This window comes from Pezoporus wallicus, unplaced genomic scaffold (genome assembly GCF_028554395.1).
Source record: "Pezoporus wallicus isolate ANWC-B61680 ecotype Strahan unplaced genomic scaffold, APGP_CSIRO_Pwel_v1 contig_8057, whole genome shotgun sequence".
In the NCBI taxonomy this organism is placed as follows: Eukaryota; Metazoa; Chordata; class Aves; order Psittaciformes; family Psittacidae; genus Pezoporus; species Pezoporus wallicus.
Genome location: NW_026637044.1, coordinates 569,469 through 594,343, shown reverse-complemented (window position 1 = coordinate 594,343; position 24,875 = coordinate 569,469). Strand labels below are relative to the sequence as shown.

The following is a 24,875-nucleotide window of genomic DNA, read 5'->3' as shown; positions in this document are numbered from 1 at the left end:
AACAGAGTCAATTCCAGGAATGCTGTTTACAGGTCTGCACAGCCTCAAATCAGAAACTATTTAAACTTACGTACAAGAACAATTTCTGCTTACTTTTATTTATTGACTTTTCATCCTCACATTTTTTTCAGTGTTCTCAAATACAGTAATTTATGCTACTGCTGTCTTGGAAAGAGGATTATAACTAAGAAACACACAGGTCAAAACACTACTGGGATGCCACACAAATAGTTTAATGTTGGTGTCAATCACTACATGGGCAGCATCTCTAACAACTGACACTCTGCATGTATGGAGGTTGATAAATCGTAAGTTTTCCATTGCTTATTAGTGTCTATGCAGTGCTTCATGTTTTCCTATTATAACTAAACTCTACACTCAATCCAGCAACAAAGACATCTTATAGATGGGAAACAGTGATTCTATGATACTGGTTAACTTTGCAAGTCATACAGCAAGTAACCAGCCAAGAAAAAAGCCTGAAGCTTGTAATTAACTCCCAACCTACAGGCTCAAGACCTTAAACTTGGACAACTTATCTTTAAATTTAGAAGTGTGTGTGGGTGTCTCAAAAAAACTACCATCAGCAAAACAAGAAAAAAAATTTCCTCTTCCCATCTCCAACTCCCTTGCCTACCCAATTCTCCAGAAAGTATTAAACTTTAAGTAGTCTGCATAGGCATTTCATGTGCTTAATTCATGCAAAAGGTGTATAAATCAAAGCTAAAAACTTACCAGCCCTGTTCATTCTTATATTTGTAAGCAGCACCAAGAATGTGGCATAATGTACCTCCAGCTTTGAAATCCATGAAGCACTTTGCCTAGAACCCAACAGAAAAGTGAAAACACAGTGACACTGACTTTTAAGTAATTAAACAAATACATACTTGTTAGCTGAGTTTTAGGCATCTAACTTATCAAATGCACAGTTTTTATTTTTAAATTAATCCCTTCTGGAATTTTACATTCTCCTTTAAGAATGTTTTGAGAAGATTAAATTCATTTGATTTAAATAGAATTCTTCATGTTTGCAAGCAGAACCTGATCTATCTGAAAACTTTGAGTTCTTCCTTATGCAAGCAGCTTGCAGAAAATTCCTTGTATAGCAGTAAATCAGAAATCCAAACTACTCTTTGAACATGCATTTCACAGTCAATTAAACCTAAAATCAGAGGTACCACTTCAGAAGCTCCTCATGTGTATTAAGTAAACCAAACCCAATCATTAGTAATGAACATCTAAAACCCAGTTCCACAGTCACTACAGCTCCTAAAGCTCTCCCTTCCTATCCCTCCTCCTCTACCACAACAAAACGTTGTTTGTGAAAATCTGAGAAGGTCACCATGCAGATCTGCCCTAAAAGACTAAATCCAACTCACTTCTTCCCTAACAATTTTAGCAGAGTACAGCCGAGTCACGTACTCATAAACACGTTCTCCAAATTCAAGAACTGCAGTTCAGACAGGAGCACAAGAAGACTGAAAACCTCTACCAAGTTCCACCAAGTCCTTTCTCTAAAAAGTTATTAAAGGAGCAGGACTGTTTCTTACACAGAAAGGAACAGTTCTCTGATAAATTTTAATTTAGAATTATCTCTGCTGTTTTACAATATTTCTGGTCAGGATGTTTGGACGTGCTCAGGAAAAGTAAGGTGCCGTCAGAGTCATCTTCAAAACTGATGACAACTGGACAGCTCAGCTGAAGCCAGGACCAGAGAAAGGCAACACCATGATCTATTTCAACCATAATCTGCAGAGTACTGACATGTATGAGGTTCACCTTATCAGGCTTGGAACAGGAAGAAAAGTGTGCAACAGCACCGATAAACAAACCATGGATAAAGAAAGCAACACATGACGTGATAACAGAACAAATGAAAACTTGGTTTCTGTCCACCAGGCCTTCTCTTTACAGTAACAGACTGTTATCCGATATGACTGGTAAGTCAATTTGACTAAACCGCAAAAAAAGTGGTTCCTTTTGTTTGTTTTTTAAGTTCTTGTAAATGCAAAAATTCCTTTACAAACATGTACTCGCATCAGACTACTCTGGAACACTTCTTTCTATTGACAACAGCACCAAGCTGCTTTTGGCAACTTTTATATAGGATCAAGAGGACTTTAAATACACCACAAAGATACTCCGAGAGCTGAGCACCTCTGCTATGGAGACAGGCTGAGAGAGCTGGGCTTGTTGAATCTGGGCAGAGTAAGGCTCCGGGGAGATCTTAGAGCATCTTCCAGTGCAGAGGGTTTGGAACTAGATGAGTCTTCAAGATCCTTCCAACACAGACCATTCTAGGATTCTATGAAGTCTGTATCCCTGGCATCGACAAGGAAGGACCCACCTACAGAAGCTCAGCCCCACATGTCCCAGCCCTACCAGAAGCATACAACAGCCACGTCAAGGGGCACTCTTGGGGCTGAGCTCTTCTGATGTTGCTCCATCCAGTGCAAAATGACCAACTATTTACTGAAATAGCAAATTAATCCTATCTTTCCATATGCATACAGACCAAGATTGGTCTATATTGCATTTCTCAGTAAAAATAAACTTGTACAATTCACAAAACAGAACTTGGGGAGGTGTTTAATGACTGTCTGAAGTTACCAGCAGCTTTCTGTAGGCTGCTTTCTTCTGGTACTAGAGAAAGCACAATGTTGGAGACACTGCACAGACACGAACCTTCCTAGCAGTTTTTCTACATAAGGAATGTTTCTGGTCTTGCTTCTTGCTTTTTAGACCAGAACAGGTAATTTTCTTTAAAGAAAGTATTTTATATTACACCTCAGGAGTGTTTCCTAACACAGGATAAACATCAAATTACAGTCTTTGCACTGCTGACAAGCATTTTAAACTCAATCTGCAGGCAAGCAGCTAAAATGCTAGCACGGGATCTAAACGAAACATTGCTTTCCTTGGCTAATGGAAAGCAAAGCAGTTCTGTGTGATATCAAATTCACCAGTGTCCAAGAACAACATAAAAACGATCCTTCATAAGCATTCAACCAGAACAGAACTGCTTCTGGTCCACCATCTGCTTAAAGCCCTGCTGTGCACTGAAAATAATAGAGCTTAGAGCCACCATGCAAGTGCTTGCCAGTTTATGGGCTGCTTGCATTTCAAAGCTGTTCTTAGGAAACTGAAGTCCTCTATGGATGGAGAAGTCTCTGATCAGAAGCTTTAACTAAACCAAAACGTCTTAACATGCTGAATGATTTTACTGCCATAAGACCTGGCTCTGAGAATACAAGCTTTGGTTTACAAACACATAAGCAAATGCTAGCTACTCTAAAAAGAAAACCAAAACCTCAACATGAAGTCAGAAGGCCCACTGACAGCACTAATAGGCAAGTCGCTGTTACTTATCTCCAGCTGTCCAACATACATGTGGTTGTCCAGAATTGACCTTTCCCTTTATGCTGACGTGCCAGACATTTCACACAACTGAATGAAATGACCACAGCAAAGCCCATCTATATTTTGGCAAACAGCCCCATGTACCCAACATGCCCTACTGCAAAACTTTAGGGCTTGCTGCTGCAGCATCGCCTTTATCAAGCTGCCCATCAGCAGCCCACATTAAATCTTTCAGTGACAAGGCCCCACCTCTCTGCATTCCTAGGACAATTCTGGCAGGTCCCGCAGCCTGGCACATGGCTCGGTCATCCCTGGCATCCCTGGCAGCACAAGAAACTGAAGCCACTCTGGCAAATCAGGATTTTATGACATACCCAGGAAGTTCAGCCAAAACTCAACCATGAAAACCAAGATACACATCTCTTAGACGTAAGTCACTTCTTCAAAGTGTCAGCAGACACTAGCAAGACCCTCATTAAACTGTAGTCGTCGCTACTTGCATAAAAGGAAATTGCTTTTAACAGCTAGACAAAACCTGCTTCAAGGAAGAGATGCAGCTATCAATAAATCAGATTCCCTTCACATTTGTGCCCAAAACCATAGAACCGAGGAACGATTTTATAATTAGCTGTTGTGGGAGTTAGTACCTTACTATAAACTTTATTTGAAACATGCAAAATTGCCTTTAAGATTACCCAGCTTTTTATTTTTTGAGCATCATTAAGGTTAGACAATATGTATTTAAATGCAATGATGAGAAGACATGCACGGAAGTTAAGCATGCCTTGATGCAAATGAACAGCCCTTCATTTAATCCAAAACCCTGTGTTGTATGGACTCCTTGCCAAGAGCAGGAGCTTAAACACAGAATTAAGAACCCTCTCTCAAATGCAAAGGCTACTGCATCCACTCGCACCGAGTAAAATGTTTGAACTTTAGTTCAAGAGATTATTTAACCTTTTGTAGCTTCATTCAGTTTCTTTTCTGTGGAAGCCTGCAATAGCTTTTCAATTACTTTTGGAGGTTAACAATGTCACTTAAACACATCCCTTCGCCCTACCTCTCCTCCCCAGTCAGACAAAATCCTGTAAAACTCAAGCATGCAGCATGTCTTCAAAGTGATATGGTGAATAACAGAGCCTCCGCAGCCTGAACCAGCACCCTGAATTACATGTCTAAAAAAATGAACGCTAACCTTGTCTTGAGAGTACATACTGCATTTTCTCCTAAAAACAATACAAAGGAAGACATCCTGATGAGCTGTTTTGTCAGACATAATTGAGAACAGAGAGTTCCAACTGCTGTAAACTTAAACTGAGCAAATTTGATCAGATTAGACCTTCAAAACGGTAAGAATAGTTAAACACAGGAACAACATATTTACAATGCCACTGAAATCTTTATGACCCATTTTTAAGATAAGATAAATTGATTTAACACTCGAGAGCACTCAAATGGTTTATCAACTTGTTGAACACAGGTAGTTTTATGGTCTACACTGCCATATCAAAAGAAAGCACCACAATGTTCACCTCTGTCCCTAAAGCTTTTCCTTACCCCTGAGGTATCCAGTAAACAGAACGGAAGAGATGGTGAACTACATTTTAACAGCATCTCGTGGTGCTTCTGTGAGTGTTCCTAAGCACCAAGTCTTAAGTTTCACCTTAGTGACTTTGGTGACTTTACCCCATAAGTTTGAAAACCCTCTCCTGAGGAACACACACACAAATTCACATTCCTCACAGTACTTAGATAAACAAAACATCTGAAAAAAAAAAAAAACCAACCAAAAACACAAGACCACAAAACCCATGCCATGAAATAATAAAATACACTATTCTGTAAGTGATGGACCAAAGATACAAGTATTTTCAACAGGTTTCAGAACAACTTCAATTTATTATATTGTTATCAGTTACAGGTATTTCCAACTTAGTATGTTCATCTAAAGAGAACCCTAGATTGCACCTTAGATTCCCAGTAAGCATTCTGCAGGCAAAAATAAACAAAGACCATCCTGCTGACATCCACAATGCTTACACACACATTTATGACAGTTGTCTTGGACCACAAAACCTACCCTGAATCAGCCAGCTGGACGCTTCACACCATGCTGCAGTCCCTGCACTTCACAACTGAAATCCCTTTGTTACTTTGCCCTTACCATTTGCCGCATCCCTCTTCCCTCTATCAGTTGTTTATGCTTCACGCTCAAGTGGCCAGAATTATTTTTGGGGTTGGCACAGTTCCAAGCACAATGGGACTGATCTTTGACCACCATCACCGGGGTAGCACTGCTAACGATGGGCCAAGTTTGAATTTTAAATAAGCAACCTGTAAAAATGTTTCTGCATACCAATATCCTGAGTGACTAGAAAACTGTCCCAGACTGATTAGGTAACAATGTGCTACTAGAGAATACCATGAAGCCATTTCTCTGTGTTTCAGTTTGAACAGAAATGCCCAGCAGAAACTTGTTTGCTTTGGGAAGCATATATAATTCAGTCAGTCTACAATGCATCAGTCCAAACAGATTTTACTTAAAATTTACAAGCTTACATTTAGTACAAATTAAAACATTTCCACAGTATTCAGGAAATCATTTCCAAATGTAAGGAAAATCAGCTAGTTTACAGTGAAAATCTGTTTTTAAGGAGCATGATATTTCATCCCTTCCAGAGGATGCATCATCCAAAGCCTCAGACAAAGCACTGATCTCCCCATCACCTGGAAGCAAGCAGCAGCCCCAATACAGGAGGAAGAACAAAATACGCTGCGGTAACAGCAGTGGGTTAACCCAAATACTCACAGGAAGCTTTGTGAAGGCAGGATTGGTGACATGTTTTCCAAAGGCATCTTCCTGGAATTGCAGCAGCTGCACCACCAGGCCAGCCAGTGTTTTATTGGTAGGAGCATCTGCTTGAACATACTGAAAGACAAAAAAAACAAAAACAAACACTTACTTAGGATAAAGGATAATAAAACATTAAGACTGGTTTACTAATTCTCCAGACTTTAACAGTTGCACAGCACAGTTTTAAGATTTAAGGATCACTGCATGGCTGGGAAGTGGGTGTGCATACACGGAAGGAGCAGCAAACGCATTTTTCTAGCTTTAGTCTTAAAATATAGCACGTATCTGTAAATCATCATCAGCTCACCACAGCCAGAGCTGTTATACAGGTAGAGATTAACTACTTCAATCTGATTTGTAGCTCCTAATAAAGAAACAGACTAACTCTGGCCCACACATACACAAAGCTTTCTACAGCAACTTTACAAGCTCCTTCCGTAATCAACTAATACGTTAATCCTTAAAGCATCCATTTGGTACTATATAGCATGTCACGTACAAAGAAAAAACCTGATCTGGGTAACTACATTTGCAACGCTTTGTGACAACTTAAGCTCTTCCCAAGGTTGTACTTCTAACAAAACACATACAGATATATGTATATAGAAAGGAAATCACAGCATGGAATATAAAAAAAAAATATCATACCACGGCTGCTGAGTTTTCATTACTCTTAATATAACTGTATTAACTTACTGGCTGTAATCTCACCATGCCAGAAGAATTCCAGGAGTAGAAGAAACATTACTTGTTCACCTAGAATATGGGACAATATCAGCTACCTCAGTAGTTTACCTTGCTAACACTCTGAGCCATAAAGCTTTGGCTCTACCCTCAAATCAGACTCTTCTAAAGCCCCTTATTTTTTTTCTTTTTTGAGAGGCAGAACCCTCAAAAGTTTAAAGCAGTGGTCTTAAATAGCAGGCAGATCTAACTAGGCTTTCCAAAGCACCATCTACACAGCATATTACACTTTTCCATCAGAATTGGATGATATCTGACCATCTCAAGATCCAAGTTCCTTCAGTACTTGTTAAGAGACAAATAGTAGAGAAATTAAATCTCTACAACTCACAGGATAAGAATACCTTTAAGGCTCTCCAGGTGTCCTGCCCTGTGCACAAAACCTAACATAGAAATATCAGCCTATAAAGAACAAAAGGTTTACTTTCCAAAACTGGATTTTCATTTTAGCACTTTCCCTTCTCCTAGGGAGGAAAAGCAGGCAACTGTGGCAATTTTATCCAATTAATAACTGCTATCAATTCTCACCAGCTACTACAGAGATATGAAGCAGAAGTAACAGTCTTTCTTCCTGTTAGAACTCAGTTAAGACAAAGACTTTTGTTCCTAAGTATGTAAAAACCCTCTAGACCCTCAGACTCCTCTCAGCTAGCATCTACTCTCTTTATAGCCTTTGGACTAGAAGCTCTGGATGCTGCAGCTGAAATCACCAGAGCAGTTTAGGCCATCTTTTGTTGAATTACCAATTTTAGACAGGATTGGCAAAATGGAGCATGTGATTCACTCAGATGCTCCCATTAATCCAGCAGCTTCCCTAAAAAATCCCTCCCAGCCTCTGCATTAACTCGCCAGGTGCTGCAGCTCAGCAGGAAGGTGCCATTCTCTGCCTTTGTTACCAGTGCTAAAATTCTCCACCAGGGAGGCACAGAATCATACTTAAATCCTACTGCTAACTTTGCCAGAACCCTTTTTATCATTGTCCTAAGGGTTTGCTAAACTAAGAAGGATGATTACCAATGTGCACATGCTGCTGTGTATTTTTGTATCTGTTAAAACAAGATTTCTCATGTTGTTTTTTGTATAGCTTAAAAGTGGCTATCACACCCAGGATGTGCACACACGTAGTGAATCTCCCATCATTTTGCACATTCAGCATCTGCATCACCACTACCTTATGCAAGTCTGAATAATACTTTGAGATTTTAGCTCAGTTACGCCAATTAGAATGCACTCTAAATTAAAAGGTGAAGGCAAAACAGTTCTCTGCCAAAATACAGATTTAGGTTTCACACAAATGTGAAAACAAAAGCATAGCAGACCAAGCGCCAGACTTCATATTAAATAATACTATTTCTATTAACGAGACAGCTTTGGTCTTGAACGCATTCACATGCCATACCTATTACACACGCTCCAAAAGCAAAACCACTGGTTCCCACTTAAGCCCAGATATTTGAGACTGTCTACTCACCTCACTGTAATGCTTTCTCTAAATACCTATCTGGAAAGGTGTGGGGTTTTTTTTTCCCCAGTAAAACAACACACTGCAGCAGTAAACCTTTAGTTTCACATGGGAGGCACACTCCACAAGATTATAAAAAAAAAAGGAAATTGCTTTTGCATATCTTCTCTGAAGCTACAGTCTTTATTTTGGCAACAATGAATAGAGGAAACCCCCTCATAACCACTGTAGCTCATTTAATGGAGGAAAAGCTATGCATTGCCACATTTGCCTTTACTTGTATACGTTAAAAGCCTTAAAGCTTTTCCCACTGAATTCGACACAATATCTTAAATTAATAAAGTACCAGAAACATGCATAAAAAACAACAAGAGAACAAGCACTGATGGCTCTCGCTAACAGCAAAACAGAAGTATATAGCAATTCTGTACTTATGGCCATCACATAAAACAAAATGAAAACTCAATTCCCAATTCCAAATCTTGGAATTTCATTAAGCCACCCCTCAGCCCACACAGTGTACTTAAGCCCACAGCTTCTTCAGGGCAGAGAGAACAGAACTGCTTCCAGCACAACCCTCTAGTTATGGTTCTCTCAGCTCCTAGTTTGAGGATCCAACAAACCACAGCAAGGCAATGCATAACAGAGCTAACCAGAAGGACCTTACTCTTCACACAAAGCCAGCAAAAGCAGAAAATGAAAATCAGTGAGGAAATAGTCAAGGTTTAGAGTTTTCTAGTAGGGTTTCTTTGTCACTTGTGAACAAACAACACCTGCTCTAAATACCTGGTGACTTTGAACACCCAGACTGCAACCTCAGTTAAAAGTGAAAGAATTCAGAAGAGGTGCTATTCTTTCATTGTAAGTATTTTCCTCTGGGATAAAACCCCAATCATTTACATAAGATTATACCTTGGAAAGTGCATTCTTAGACATTTGAAATTTTTCAGGCACTTATTCCTGTGCCTGCAGACCCTGTTTTTACCTCTTGCAGGAGGCACCAGCAACTAGAAGCTATCAGAAAGGAAGAAAACACGAGGAACCCCTGATTATATTTTGCACTGCCGCTAAGTTGGGTTTTTTTTGTTTGTTTTTTGTTTGGTTTTTTTTTTTACACGAAACTCATCACTTTGCCTGAGGTTCCCCCAAAGGAAAAAACCACCTTCAGAAGGAAACACAGAAGACTCCTCTCAATCACTTCTGCACACTAATGAGAGATCATACAAATGGATCTTTAAAGCAGCAAAATTGATGAGATCATTTTATCAACAAGCAGCGGCTGTCAGAGGACTGAAGGCACAACATACCCACAAGTATTCCACTAGTCTCCACAGCAGAGGATGATTCTGCAGCAAATGAAGATTTTTCAACAGCAAATTCCAGAAGACAGAAACAATGCCCTGTTCCTAGACACACAGCTTTGGCATAAGGGGATTTTGTTCAACTGCTGAAATACCAAAGCCCCACTGACACAGCAAAGGTTTTTCTAACATTTCCACATCAATTAGATACACAACACCTCCCACATATCTTTAAGCAGAAAACATGTATGGCTGGAATTCTTTTGGTGTAACTCAAATTGTTCAAGAACAGGGTATAACACACAGCAGAGGCAATTACTTCCCTTCACCAGCAAGGCTTGTCATCACAGCTGCACTGGAAAGCCTTTGTCACAGACCTGAGGGATGAATTCATGTGCCCCATTCTGGTGTGGTGACTGACCTCAAATAAGCACATCACAGCTCTCCATTGTAGCCCTGATGCACAAAATCCTTTCCTTCCCCCAAAACAAAGAGCATTTCAGGCTGGACTACTAAATAGCAGGAAGAAGAAAACCAACATTAAAATACTTTGATTTAGGTTATAACCCTTGTTCCCTTTTTTAAAGGCAAGAACACAAAAGAGCTGCAGGCACAAAGAAAATCCTCCCTCAGATTAAATCAAAGTCAGTCATTGAAAAAATACTTGATAAGGTTGCTACCAACATGAGAAGTCAGAGGCAGCTGAAAGATAACTACAGATCCTCTCAATTCAGCTTCCGGCTGGCAGCGAACAAGCAGGTGGTCTCCAAACAGACATCTTCCACTGTAATGACTGCCATTTCGTAACAGCTGCCAAGAAGCAGCTCGTCCCTCCTCCCTGTCAGGCTGAGGCTTATTAACAGACAGGCATAAAGGGATCCCACACCACTGCCTGTTATTATGGTCCTGTGGTAAAACAGACATGGTCCACCAGCATCAGTCCAAAGCCACACAACAGCACCACGCTCCATTAATTCAGGAAGAAAACTTATTATTCTACACTAGCTACTACTGAAAGTGGGTCCCAGCTACTCAACAAACTACTCAGATCTTCAAGCACTGATACCTCCTCGCAGACGGTATGATTTAGTGTCTAGATGGACGGCCTGTGCCGTTGTCGCCTTAAAGAAACAAACCAAAACACCCTCCCCCCTGGCCCCCAGAAGATCAGTTTTCCAACCTCCTCTCTCAGAGGGCACAGCTTTCAGAGCCACTGAGCAGCTGAAGCTCCCATAGGCCAGCATATTGACCAGGACATGATGAATACACTGGGAACAGCCTGTAAGGCATACAGCTGGATAGGTTAGTTTCTGCATCCTTCATAATATATATGAAAAAAAAAATCACCCCCCCCAAAAAACCAAACAACCCCTCAAGCTATCTTAATTGAGATGGGATCTGAGGAAAAAGTTCTTCCCTGTGAGGGTGGTGAGGTGAGGCCCTGGCACAGGTTGCCCAGAGAAGCTGTAGCTGCCCCATCACTGGCAGCATTCAAGGCCAGGTTGGACGGGGCTTGGAGCAACTGGTCTAGTGGAAGATGTTCCTGCCCATGGCAGGGGGCTGGAATTGGATGAACTTTAGAGTCTACTCCAACCCAAACCATTCCCAGACTATTCTAGGATTCTCTGAATCCTCCAGGCCTTGAATACCAGAGCACACACCCATTTCCAACTCTCAGGAAGAAACGCTCAAACACCCATACCGCAGACCGATGCCAGGGAGGAAGTGTGGGACCTCCTGCGACCCTCAGTGCAGAGAAATAGAGCAAACTGACTTCCATACGTCACAAATACACAAAAGTAGGGAGCACGAATAAGTTGCAAATAAGCTTTTTTTCCCCCATCAGTGAGAGTTTTCCAATATCCACTGCAAGCCTCACATGCTACTATTTAAACCTCTTACTTTTTTAGTTATGCTCTAGAGATATGGAGACCTCTCAGATACTGGAAGACTTGATCTTGAGAAAAGGGTAAGATCTGTAGTTGCAATTCTCCAACTCGCTCCTCGCCCATCGCAACTTCTGGACCCTCAATCAGGCTTGCTGCTACTCTCGAGATTCTCTCTGACTGATCCCCAATGTCTGCAGAGCTGGACATAACACCTACTACAGCTGACTGCTTCCTCACTGCCAAGACATGTGTCCTTTTTTAAGAACACAAACCGGCCAAAGTCAGATCAATCACCAGGTACCTTTCTGAAAAGTCATGCACCTATAGCAAGATGAATATAGATGCCAGATGAACTACGGTCTATTTGCTGTACATCAAAAAGGAGCTAACATTTCCATTTGGAGTAGTATCAGCTTGTCTCCCGAAACAAAAAATAATTTTCATTTTTTAAAGCATTTTACACAGCAGTACCTTGAAATTCATCAGCCTAGTAAAGATTTCTTCTTAACCCAACTCTCACTAGCTCCCAGAGTTTCAGAAATAAATAGAATAATTTAATCTTTATAACCAGCAATACAATGTAAAACGATTATAATAATGGAGTTTTTCTTTGGCATACAAAATTAAAGTTCCCACCCCTGAACTATAGATAAAAGCCCCTGCAAGGCCAGTAAGGCAAGAACCAGCTTGTCTAGATAGTTTTCATTCATAACAGCAAGAGACAATAACCGTTAAAGCTTTTAATAAATGACTTGCTCTTCTGCAACAGAGGAGGTGCCAGTTCAAAGTTATTTCAAAAGTTTATTGAGCTCTTGCTGGTGTTCAGTTACAAAAATGGAATGAAAGAACACGCCTCCTAGGTAGTCTAGAAACAGCAGAGAAGCACAACCAAAACAAAGTCAAACGAAACGTGTATTTTCAGGTTACAATTCCCTTATCAACATAAGTAGCATAAAAGCTGCTCGCTCAAATGACAGCAATACGGCTGTACGTGGCTGCGCTGGAACAAGCGAAGTGGAAGGACCGGTAAAACACATCCCTGAGCCTGTTCCGGTTTTTAACTCAGCTCAGATACCAGTTCTGGAGCACAGCCACACAACTAACCCGATCAACAGCACCCACAGAGCCACGAGCAATCCTCTCTGCGGGTGACTGACGCTAGAGCGGCCAAAGAACAGAGGACGGACTGCTAATCTCGGGCAAAAAGAGAGGCTAAGGCGCCTTTAGTTGTCCAGTATCTCTCCTTGACGTGGCTCTGCCCCAGCTAATCCTCATCCTAGGATGGCTACAAAGCTGTCTAGGCAGAGAGATCTTTCTTCTGGAACATTCACCTCGGTAATTTTTCAAGGTTTAGCTCTTGAAACTTAAAACATTACATAGGGAAAACACTTCAAAAGAAAGCGAAGAAACAGAGCGCACAGCCAACCAAATGCAAGGCGAAGAAGACTATATGGGCGATACACAGTAGCGACACTACCACGAAGTGAATTTGCTGTAAGTATAGCCAACACGCGTGGAGCTCTTAACGCCACCCCATCCAGCGAAACGCGGTTCTCAACGGCACGAACGGCTTTTTTTTCCTTTATTTCCTCCCCCACTTTGTTAAACCCACCGACACTTCAGGGGTGCGGTTTAAGTGAGACCGTGTAAAATCCTGGCGCGCCAAGCGGGGACTTGCCCGCACAAGAAAGTTACCGTTGCCACTCGCCTCGGTGTAAACACGGACGCAGAGCACTGCTCTCGGCCCGCCTATGCCCACCACAGGCTGCCTCGGAGCCGCCGCCCGGGCCCGGACACCCCGCACTAGCACGGCCCCGGATCCTCCCGGCCGCGCTGCCGGGCAGGGCGCGGCGGCGAGGCCACGGCTGACAAAGGCCAGCGGCGGTACCCGGCCTCCCCCCACTCAGTCCCGCGGGAAGGGACGGCTGAACCACCGGTTTCCCCCCGCGGCGGGAAGCCCCCTCGCCCCCCGACCGGGCAAATGCCCTCCCTTGCACCGGGCCGCACCTTCTTGTAGTGCTTCCCCAGCCAGACGCGGACCGAGTCGAGCTGGGACACGGTCTCCGGGCTCTCCCAGAACTTCCCCGTGGGGCCTCCGTCCTTCCGCCGCGCCACCGATAGCGCCGCCATCGCGGGGCCTCCGCTCACCGCCACAGCAGCCGCTGCCCCGGGCCCTGTCCCTCCGCCCGCCGCTACCGCCGCTGCCATTGTTACCCTCGCCGAGCGCCGCCACTGCGGCCCTACACCTCCCACCCGCCTTACGCCGCGCATGCGTTGGGCACCGTTCGCTCCGCCCCTTCAGGCATGCTCAGGTACCTGCTCCCCCCACCCGCTACCAAGCCGACGCCGCGGGCCGGTGCGGTGCGCTCCGTTTCCCCCCGTTCCCTCACGGTACACCCCCCACAACCCGCGGCAGCGTCGGTAAGCCGAGCCCCGCCACCCTCAGCTCCTGCCCCCCGCCGCCCCTCCCCCACGCGGCACCATCGCCATCTTGGCGCATGCGCGATCCTGTCGTTGTGCTAAGCCGGGGAAGTGCACTCCCACTTCTTGCGCATGCGCGGGCCCGCGCCCAAGGCGCTCCCTCCGGCGCTAGTCGCACCTCCTTCTATCGGCCTCGGCGCATGCGCGCTGGATGCTGAACGTGAGGGCGGGCTCCCGGTACGCTACGGCCGGGAAAACGCATGGTCAGCGCCATTGGTACCGGCTAAGGCGGGCTCCAGGTGTGCCGAGAATCCAAAAAAGGGCCGTCAGTGCCCTAGACAGGATACCCTTTCACCCTGGCTGGTCACGGCAGCCCGGGCTATCCACAGCAAGCTCACCTTATGGTAATTTTTCAAATCCTCCGCCTTACTGTTTCACAAGCAGTGCACTGATGAGCGTTTGGGTGCTCGTTACCTCTGTGGTTCAGCCTTCACTACCTGTGTGACAGGCCCAGGCTGAGGTAGGCGGGGCACTCCTGGCGGTTCTGGGCTATGGAGACTGCAGGTCTCATAGAATCCCAGGTTGGAAGGGACTTCAAGCATCATCTGATCCAACTTTTCTAGGCAAAGCATGACACAGACTCGATGGCTGAGCACGCTGTCCAGCCCAATGGTAACAAGTGTCCAATGCTGGGCAGTCACCACTTCCCTGGAGAGATTATTCCAGTGGTTTATGGTTCTCATGGTGAAAATTTTTCTTGTGTCCAATCAAAATCTCCCCAGGAGTAACTTGTGCCCACCACTCCCCATCTTTTCCATGGGACTCCTTGTAAAAAGGGAGTCTCCATCTTCTTTGTGGCTACCCTTTAAATACTAAGTCAAGATCTGATCTGATCCAGACCTCCTTTTTAATATGACACACATGCAGGTGGAGAGGATCTGGATATATGGGGTACTAAACAAAATTTTTCTCACATATGATACTCAGGTATCATCAAGGATATTCAGAAGCAGCCCATCTGCAGGATGCAGATGATAGGCCAAGAGGAGGCAACAGGGGCACAGATGGAGACAACTCATGGGAATATACAGACTTAACAGTTTCAAAAATCATGTGTTTTAAAATATATCAAACAAATACACACCCAGTCTTCACTGCTGGGTACACTGTGTAGTTTCCTTCCTTATTTCATAATTCACATCTAGGCCAATGGGATGAGTCATTATGAAGCAATTTTCCCCAAATTTTCTTTTTTAAAAACACTGAGCTTTGACAAAGTTTCTGCTAGTGCTTTATTTGCAAATCCAACCATTCAAAATACAAAAATAAAAAGGCAAAAAAAATCTGCCTGAAACTATTCACTGTCATGTAAGTGACTCAGTGACTAGAAATAATCTCAAATTCTGGGTCAATACCGGTTTAGAATGATTTAAGCTATGACAAAGAATAATTTCTCCCACTGCAAATCCTTAGGCAGCCCAAGTCTCAGCAAGCACACAAGATGAAGTACCGAGCAGTGGGAAGCTCAATGCAGCTGATATTTGTGACAGTATAACCTCACCTCTTTTGCTTCATGAAGCATTTGCAAGGAAGATCTGGTACCTCCGCTGCCAGAAAGCACCACTGTTGTCCTGTTGTGTACACAGAGGGACTACAAACCATTGCAAGTCTCAGCTGCACAAGCCAGCAGAAGAGTGCACACACAGGTTGTTAAGGCAGTTAAATCCAGGAACTGAGGATGCTGGCTGAGGCTGCTGGTTCCATCAGCTGTCTGCTTGGTTGAGCACCTAAAGCGAAGTAGTATCTGGAGCACAGTCAGTTACATATAACAAGAAATCCAAATAAAAATAAAATCACTGTAAAATGAAAAACTTGCGTTTCATCCCCTTTCTGCAATGGGATAAGACAATATTGCCCAACTTGTGCTTTAATTAGAGCCCTTTCTCTCCTATCATGTCTTCGAAAATCTTCATGGCTTCTTGGGCAATTACAGTCCATTTCACTCATGCTGAGACTGAAGAGAGCAAGAGTAAAACCTTGCGAAAAGAAACAGACAAAACCAAAACCAAGCTACTAGAGACAAAACTGCTCCAGCTCAAACTACCTGGAGGTACACCCACATTCCTCCACAGCTGGACTGTGCTGTTGTGGCTTCCTTCCAGAAGGAAGTATTATTAATGGCATGATGTGTCAGTCCTTTTCTCCACTCTCCTGATCATTTACTTGTTAAAACATCAGACAATTTCACCTCTGACAGAGGCAGGGATCTCAAAAATTCAAACCTCTCAAAAACAAGAGCAAACACAGACACAGCCCTGCTGAGGGAGTGGCAGAGAAGAATTCAGCTTTTACCCATGCAAACAGAACACATGCACTGCTGGACACAGAACTGGCACTGGGTAGAAAGGTACAGGAGGCACATCAAATGAACTGTCTCTGTAGCAGTAAGTTCTGTCAAATTTACTAAGCCAGACTAAAAATGTTTGGAAAAAGTATGAAGTACTACAGTTAACAAAGCTCTCAACAGAAGAGCCTGAGCTTACTATGAAGCAATTTTTTAACAGGGCTGTGACATGCTGCGCTACTATTCTGCTGAACCCAGATAATTTTGACACCCTGCTGGTGATGCAGCCCAGGATAGCATTGGCTTGATTCAAACTGTTCGGTGAACAATCCACCACCAGCAGCTTTTGGCCTTCTGACCAGTGCTGTCTTAGATTTCCCTTTTTCTCACTTGCCTATTCTAAGTGCAAGCTGCAACCACAAAAGCCTGCGTGTCTTTGTTCAAACATTTTTCTCTGCGCTGTCGCTGGGAGACACCCAATGCCCCTTCCCCAATAAATCAGGTTCCATACTATCAGTCAAACTAGAAGAGGGAGCATTAATAACGCTTTTACCTACAGCCTCAGCAGACTTAAATTGTACGGGCTTTGCACTCTAGTGAAAGAAAAGATCAGTCTGGGAAATGTAACACCGCTTTTAATCTTTTTGTGTTAAAACTGCAGCTTGTTAAATTACCTGCTACTTGGAAATGAGTATTTGAGGAAAAGGCTCCAAACAAGCAAGATACGAGCGGTGTAACTACCACATGTTAACTGATGAATGTTACCACAGATGTTCTTTGTCAAAATTGATATATTAAACCTCTTTTAATCACCAAGTGGCTGACAGCTAAGTACTCCAAGGAGCACCGATCTCATCAGGCTTGGCAGCTCAGCCTTCGAATAACCACAACCCTGCTGCATTGAATCCCACACCAGCTTGGCAGGTCTTAACCCCCCAGAAGTTACGTACTGTAGGAGGGGAGGAAGTGGGTTATTTTCCCTAGACAATTCCAAGAAAATCTACTCCAAAAGGTAAGTCACAGAAGGTTGTTGCACACACTGAAGTCTGAGGTACACAGTGGTTTTGTGATGTATACACTCAAAAACCTCCCAGTTGCCTGTTTTTTAAGAATGGAAATCTAGAATCCATTTCTAAACCACAGTTAAGTAGAAAACTCATGACTTTTGTGACGCATCTGGGAATTTCTTCTGAAATTGTACATGAATTTTAGAAGATGCTCAGAAAAGTGCTGTACTAAAAGCCGAGTCCAACAGTACCCTAAAAATAAGCCCACACATTCTAAATAAAAACACAGCCTAGTTCAGGAACCACATGGAAAAGCTTTCACTTACCTTCCTGCTCATCTGAGCCACAGAAGTAGCTTGGACATGCTTGCTCTTCTTGCACCTGCAAACTGGGTGGATTCTCGCAGCAATGCAGGTTCTGTCCAACACAGCAACACAGCTGCCCAATGGGTTTATGTTTGCCAAATCCCTCTTCAACATTCACATGGATCAGAAAACTGCTGAAGAAGCCAGCATTCAAACTACAACCAAGCAAAAAACAACTCTGAGCAAGAATAGCTCTGATTCCGAGTGACTCTGAGTTTATTACTGTGGCTGCAAAGCCCAAAGACTCCTTTAAAGCTTATGCCAGCAGCTAGCTCTCACCAGATTTGTCCTCATAGTGTTTTAAGTCTTTGCTACATCCTCTCACAAGGAGTATGTAGATTTCTCAATATTTAATTCTCCACAGAAATGGGCACTGAAGGGTCTTAACAGCTACATTTTCATCAATTATGAGCAGAAAGTCTTGAAGACAATGTGCATGTTGTAGCCACTAATAACACATTCTTTCTCCAACAAAGAGTTCAATTTATCTGATAATAACAAAGTCATTTGTTTCCCATAAAAAAAGACAGTTGTTAAACTGAAAAACATCGGCAGACATTCATTCACAGAATGACAGAATCACAGAATGGTTTGGGTTGGAAGGGACCTTAAAGCTCATCCAGTTCCAGCCCCTGCCACAGGCAGGGGCACCTTCCACTAGACCAGGTTGCTCTAAGCCCCATCCAACCTGGCCTTGAACACTGCCAGGGATGGGGCAGCCACAGCTTCTCTGGGCAACCTCTGCCAGTGTCTCACCACCCTCACACGGAAGAACTTCTTCCTAATATCTCATCTGAATCTACCCTCTTTTAGCTTATATCCATATTGATAGTGGGGACAGAGAGCCAGCCACTGCAACTCAGTTTCTGCTGCTTCAGCCACAAATCCTCTTCATCCTTACCAGCACATGCCTCGTGGCACACACAAAGCACCCTCCACAGCCTATTTCTCTTGACAATCTCTATACTCCTAATAGTACGGCTTAATAGTTTCTCACAAAGTCTCTTCAGTAAAAGAGATTGGTAGAAAGGAGCTGTAAAGATAGCATTCCTTACAGGAAAATCTAATGTTATTCACTGTGTGAATGTATTCACATGATGTGAATAACATCATGAATTCACTTCATGAATAACATATATATGAATAACTATGTATAGTCTGTGCTATATAGCACCTGTAGTATAATTATGCACAAACTTGTGAATGGAAGAAAATTGTATGCACAACAATTAGCTTATTTCATTCATTTGCATTCATGTCTGTATAAACATCATAACTGCTCGAGTACCGTAACAGTGAATTAAAGATAATAATAAGCTAATTTGGTTAAACAAATACGGAAACACAGCTAAGACAAATTCCAGTTACTTAGAAAAGATTCAAAGCATCTGAAAAGCTAGCATTCTCCTTCACCTTGTTATGCTACATGAGAGACTACTGTTAGGAAAGCCTTAGGCCCTTCAGAACTATTACAGTAGAATCAAAGAGCAGTTTAGATCGGAAAGTAAACCTGGAGGTCACCTAGTCTAAGCCCCTCCCCCAAAGCAGGTCTGATTGACCCTCTCACTGCCAGTCATAGATGATAAATTAAGGCTTTCCTCACCTGAGCTCCTGCAGGAGCACCTACAAAAGTGTACAAGGAGTAAAGCTATATAGGCACTGCTCTTTGTCAGAGACATATTATACTCCAGATGAATAATAAGTTTTAAATTTATCCAAAAAGTCATCCAACTTATTTGATTTATAAAAGCTGATGCAAAAGACAAATGCAGTTATCCAGACAGAATAGACATGTGCAGTAAGGACAATAAGTAGAACAGTTTTCCTTCCAGAGAAAGGGCAGGTGATGCAGCAAACTCCTCGACTGTTAACAACGTGCAGTTTAATCTGTCTACTTCTCAAGAACTGATAACCTGGAGGAGGGGGTATATTTGTGTCCTCCTGCCTACAGGTCCATGGCGACTGCCTGCAAAGTTTGTCAAGCCTTGCCGTGAGCTGGACAGACGAATGGAGGAACCTGGTGCCTCAGCTACAGGAGCTGACTGTGAATACCCCAAGCTAAATGAGATAGAGGAAAACAAATGATTGCAAAACATCACTTGGGGGCAACTGAGAAGTAACAGCTTGAATATGTGTGCTAGTAAAGTAGCTATTATTAAAGGCTGTGATTTTGTGTATAAAACCACCTGTATTTACTAGCCAGTTGCTAATAAAAAACTACACCTTGCATCCAACCAAACTGTAATGACAGAATAGATTTTTGGAACCCAGGTGAAATAATAGCTGCTTCATTCTTAACTCTTGGAGTAGCTAGCGCTCAAGCTTTAGCAACATTAAATAAGTTAGGATGTTGGCTCATTAAACTAATGCTACAGCATCCGCTCTCTCTGGATTACTCACTGATGTTGATTCTATTAAACACATGACTTCGCAAAATAGGGCAGCAATAGATTTTCTCCTCTTAGCAAATGGGCATGGGTGTGAAATTTTGAAAGGAATGTGTTGTATGAACTTGTCAGATCATTCAGAATCTATACATGAAAGTATCCATAAGTTCAAAGATAGTGTGTTGAAGTTAAGGGAAGATGATAAAGATTGGCTATCATCACTTTTTTTCTGGCTGAGGTATAACTGGATGGTTATAAGTCTTGGTTAAAGGAGGATTGATCTTGTTGCTTGTCTTTTTTGGCATTATCTGTATTGCACCTTGTTTGTTACAATGTATTCAACGTACGACAATGAATGCTATGAAGCGTGTTTGGCTTGTGCAACAAGAAAAAGGGGGAGATGTGGATGGATTTTTAGCAAAGAATGGCCACATGCCCAAGTCAACGAGTGCCTACATGGAGCTCAACATGAACTGAGGATGAAGTAAAACATGGGTAAAGAGGCAAAGTAGCAGTAGCAAAAGTAGCAGTAGAAGCAAGATAAGAAGAAACTGGGACTGTGCTAAGATACAAAATAGTGGACTGTTAGCAAATTTTAAAGGTTAAGTCTCATACGCTTATTGTTACTAGTTGCTGTGTACTGCAGGAATATGTACCAAAGCATAGTATACTGAGCTATTGTATATGTATTCAATCATCATACAACAAGCTATTGAACATGTATCTAATTATACTACAGCGAGCTATTGGGGATATATCCAAATATTATACAGCGAGCTATTGTAAATGTAACTGTAGTTGCGGTGTATTACAAGAAAATGTATCCGATTATAATACAGCAAGCTATTGTAAGCCGAGGCAGAGAAACAGTATAAAAAGGATTGATACTCTATAATAAATGGCTTTTGTCTGATCACATTGATCTCTAACTGAGTCCATAATTTTTCTGCGGCAGGGAGGAGGAAGGACAATAAGCTGAATAAAACTCCCTACCTTCTGCTTTTTTTTCCCCCTGAAGTCCAGGGGAATGAGTTTTGAAGTTTACACTGAAAGCCCAACCAATTAAAATAATTTCAAATTGGAACATGAGAGTTGTTTCAAACATTCGGAAGCACTTTGAAAGTATTAAGTCAAGTGTTTCCAGGGAATTCTGCAGTGAAGTGAGAGACTTTTAAAAAAAGAAACCCAAAACACATTTCACATTTTGGAGATGGAAAGCTTTATTTTTTTTTCCAGGAAATCTAGTCATGTAGAAATAAACATCATTCTAATAAAGAAATAAGTTTTCATTCGACCCATTTTCCACCACAACCCTTTTTTCTACAGAGAAAATACCATTCTCCTAAAGAAAAAAAAAACAAACAGTTAATAGCTTGCAGAGAAACTCCCAAGACAGAAAACAGATGGCTAAAATTACCTTGGCAGCACAATGTTTCTTGTAGATATCCATCTGCTGTCTTATTTGATATTCCAAATCAGAGATTTGAGCCTGCAACCATGTCCAACAGCAAATGATGGCTACTCTCTCCATCACCCACTGGCACTCTGCATGATGACATCTGGAAAGCAAGAGTTTGCTTGTGCTTATTGTTTAACACTAAAAACAATCTGTCAGAAATTTGGGAACAATTTCACTATTCAAAAGTGATTAAGAGTTTGTGGTGGATACAGGACAAATGAGTTGTTTGCCCTTGCAAAATCTAAAGATATCCAGCCTTAACTTGCAACTCTGTGCCCAGGAGAGAGTGGTCAATCCAATTCTTCAACTATGTAACACAATATATTGAAAGGGATCAGGTATCATTATTTTGACTATCACAAACCAATGCAGGAGCCCAGGTCTTTCTAGATAAGCACAGAAACCACTTCAGTCCTCTGCAACTTCAGGGGGTGAAGAACACCACCACCAAACAACTTCACCATAAGAACTACTTGAAGGTACAGACTACCAGCTTGTGCTGCCGACCACAGAGCAGGACTAGTCTGTATTTGTGACACTCCTCAGAGCCACTTGGCTAACAAGTTCTTAAAAACCTCTACTGATAGAAATCCCATCTGCCCTTCAGGAACAACATCCTCATCTCTAAACTGCAGGAACATGGATTTGATGGATGAACCACTTGGTGGATAAGGAATTAGCTGGAGAGCTGCACTCAAGAGTTGCAGTCAACGGCTTGATGTCCCAGTGCAGACCAGTGAGTGCTGTCCCTCAGGTGTCAGTGTTGGGACCAGTGTTGTTCAACATCTTTGTGGGCAACAAAGGATTGAGCAGTGCAACAAACTCAGTATACAAATGAAATCTTTATATGTACCTTACTGAACCTCTCAAATGCAGAGAAGTCCCCAGAACACCCAAACAAATACAGTATGACATAATTAGAGTTTTAAACCCCAAATTTCCTCACTGTCAGTGCTTTTCAGATTCTAGTTGTACAGAAAAAGATGAAAATTTGAAATACAAAAGGTTTATGAGTAACAACAGCAAATTATTAGTACCAAATTCTCTTGGAAAGAGTGATAAAACAAATTAGATCAGATACCAAGCATTCTGAAAGAAATTCAAAACAACCTGTGGGAGCATTCATATGACTAATTAGCTAAATTCATAACACATTTATTGTTATCATTATGCAGTTGTCAAGAACACACACGTTAGTATCTTTGAAATATCACAGCTTCCCACAGCCTGGATAATAATTGCTATTCTTTAGCACCAAAACCATTACAGTTTGGGTAACTGTCAAACACATTTTTCTTTTTTTCCCTGGAGAAAAAGTAGCAACCACAGAGGTATTAAAAGAAGTCACATGGAAATTCAGTTCGATTCAACCGACATATGAGGTAAGTGACATAGTACAGAGCTGCTACTTAACAGGAGAATCAATTTTCCAGTGCATTAACGGGCAGCACATTTCTAGGGTATTACATGAGAAGAAAAAAAAAACACCCAGACAAATATATAAAGTCACTTAGTTATCTCATACTTTTAAATTAAGGTAGCAAGCTTCTCCATTTCATGCACATACAGTTCTGGAGAGCATCTGAAGAGCAACCATGCAAAACATAATGAAGTAGTAACCCTTTGGAGAGTAATTCATGTAAGGATTCCATTCTAGGACAACTAGCACCAATTTGGTTAGCTTCTTTCTATTAACATTACCCCAAACCAGCCCTATTCTGCCTTTATTTTTCAAACCGGGTCCAAACTTTATCCTCTCCTTCCCAGTCACATTGGGAAGTCTAACAAATAAAATGGTTTCTTCCTTCGAACCTAACCTCCCTCATATCTTTAAACCAAACTGGATACAACAGCAGTATGCATTACAAGATAAACTGTGAACATCTGATAAATATTTCAGAGAAGCCTAAAATGGTTTGGGTTGTGAAGGGACCTTAAACATGGGCAGGGACACCTTCCACTAGACCAAGTTGCTCCAAGCCCTGTCCAACCTGGCCTTGAACACTGCCAGGGATGGGGCAGCCACAGCTTCTCTGGGCAACCTGTGCCAGGGCCTCACCACCCTCACAAGGAAGAACTTCTTCCTCAGATGTCGTCTCAATCTCCCCTCTGTCAGTTTAAAGCCATTCCCCCTTGTCCTGTCCCTACCTGCCTTTGTTAAAAGCCCCTCTCCAGCTTTCTTGTCAGTCCCTTTAGGCACTGGGAGCTGCTCTAAGTATTTTTTATTTCTGACTTAATGCATGCAAACCCAACACTAAAGAGGAGGCACCATTAAAGCACCTACGGTAAAGAATATTTGGTGTACAAGTCTTTAAGGGGGGAGGGGAGTGAAGAAAAGTAAAAACTCGAGAGAAAGACAAGGAGATGAACGCAAGATGAAATCTCCCATCCCTGATGCCTTCGGACCGACCCCACCGCTTTGCCCGGCTCTCCAGCCGTCTCCCCACCGCCCCGCTGTCCTCCGGGAGAAAACCGGAGATACGAGACTGCAGCCACGAGTGAGTCGCAGCCGCCGTTACCCCGGCTCCTCCCGCCTTCCCCGATCCCTTCCGCCAGGGAAGGGTACTACGGAGCCGATCCCTCTCGAAGACACGGGGGTCACTTTCGGGTTTAAGGATCGAAGGGGGGAACCGCAGGAAAAGGTTTTTTCTCACTGTTTTATGACAAAAAAAAAGGCCGATATTCATAGGCACTTCGCAAAGCGATGCTTTAGGCTTGCATAACCCTAAAGCGCACGTTTGAATGGCCGGACTCCTCCATCAACCCCGCAAACGCCACAGTAAACACCCAAGAGGCGCCTCCCCGGGGAAGCGCCGCAGCAGCCCGTACTCACTGTGGGGCCTTTCCCCTCCGCCGCCCGCCCCGCTCTCCACGACGGAACCGCCCCAGCCGCCGCTCTCCGACGCCCTGCAGCGCCCTCAGCCGACTCCACAGCGCGACCTGGCGGGCCTCAAAGCTGCTGCCGCCGCTGCCGTTCAGGGGGGGACAGAGCCGTGCCTCAGGACCGGTACAGGAGCCTCCCGGGGCCGACCGGCGCCCCGCGCTTCAGCCGCAGGGCGGTACGCAGGCGAACACCAGCCCCCTAAATCCGCTCCTCCCGCCGCCGGCCGCCCATTGGCTGCTGGAGCACGCCCTCGCTGCGCCAACCAACCAGAAATGGTAAACAGTGCCGGCACGTGCTAGGGGAGGAGGAACAGTGAGGGTGACAGGCTGGGGAGCCAATCATAACTGTCAACCCTCCCGCCTCCTTCCCCGCCGCGCCTATATAACTCCTCGGAGGTG

At 43.2% G+C, this 24,875-nt stretch overlaps 1 protein-coding gene across 3 annotated transcripts in view; it reads right to left on the bottom strand.

The window, feature by feature from the left end:
• SMARCC1 (SWI/SNF related, matrix associated, actin dependent regulator of chromatin subfamily c member 1) overlaps positions 1 to 22,237 on the bottom strand; it is a 94,118-nt gene extending 71,881 nt beyond the window's left edge. The window contains exons 1-3 of one of the 3 annotated variants that reach the window (XM_057402833.1): positions 21,552 to 22,237; positions 6,170 to 6,289; positions 736 to 821 (exon numbers count right to left, since the gene is read on the bottom strand). In XM_057402833.1, coding sequence (XP_057258816.1) covers positions 736 to 821; positions 6,170 to 6,289; positions 21,552 to 21,665 — 320 coding nt within the window. In that variant the 5' untranslated portion in view covers positions 21,666 to 22,237. Of the gene's footprint in view, positions 1 to 735; positions 822 to 6,169; positions 6,290 to 13,617; positions 13,897 to 21,551 lie in introns of those variants that run through there. The other 2 variants (XM_057402831.1, XM_057402832.1) reach the window with 2 other exon arrangements.
• Positions 22,238 to 24,875: the final 2,638 nt, after the last annotated feature.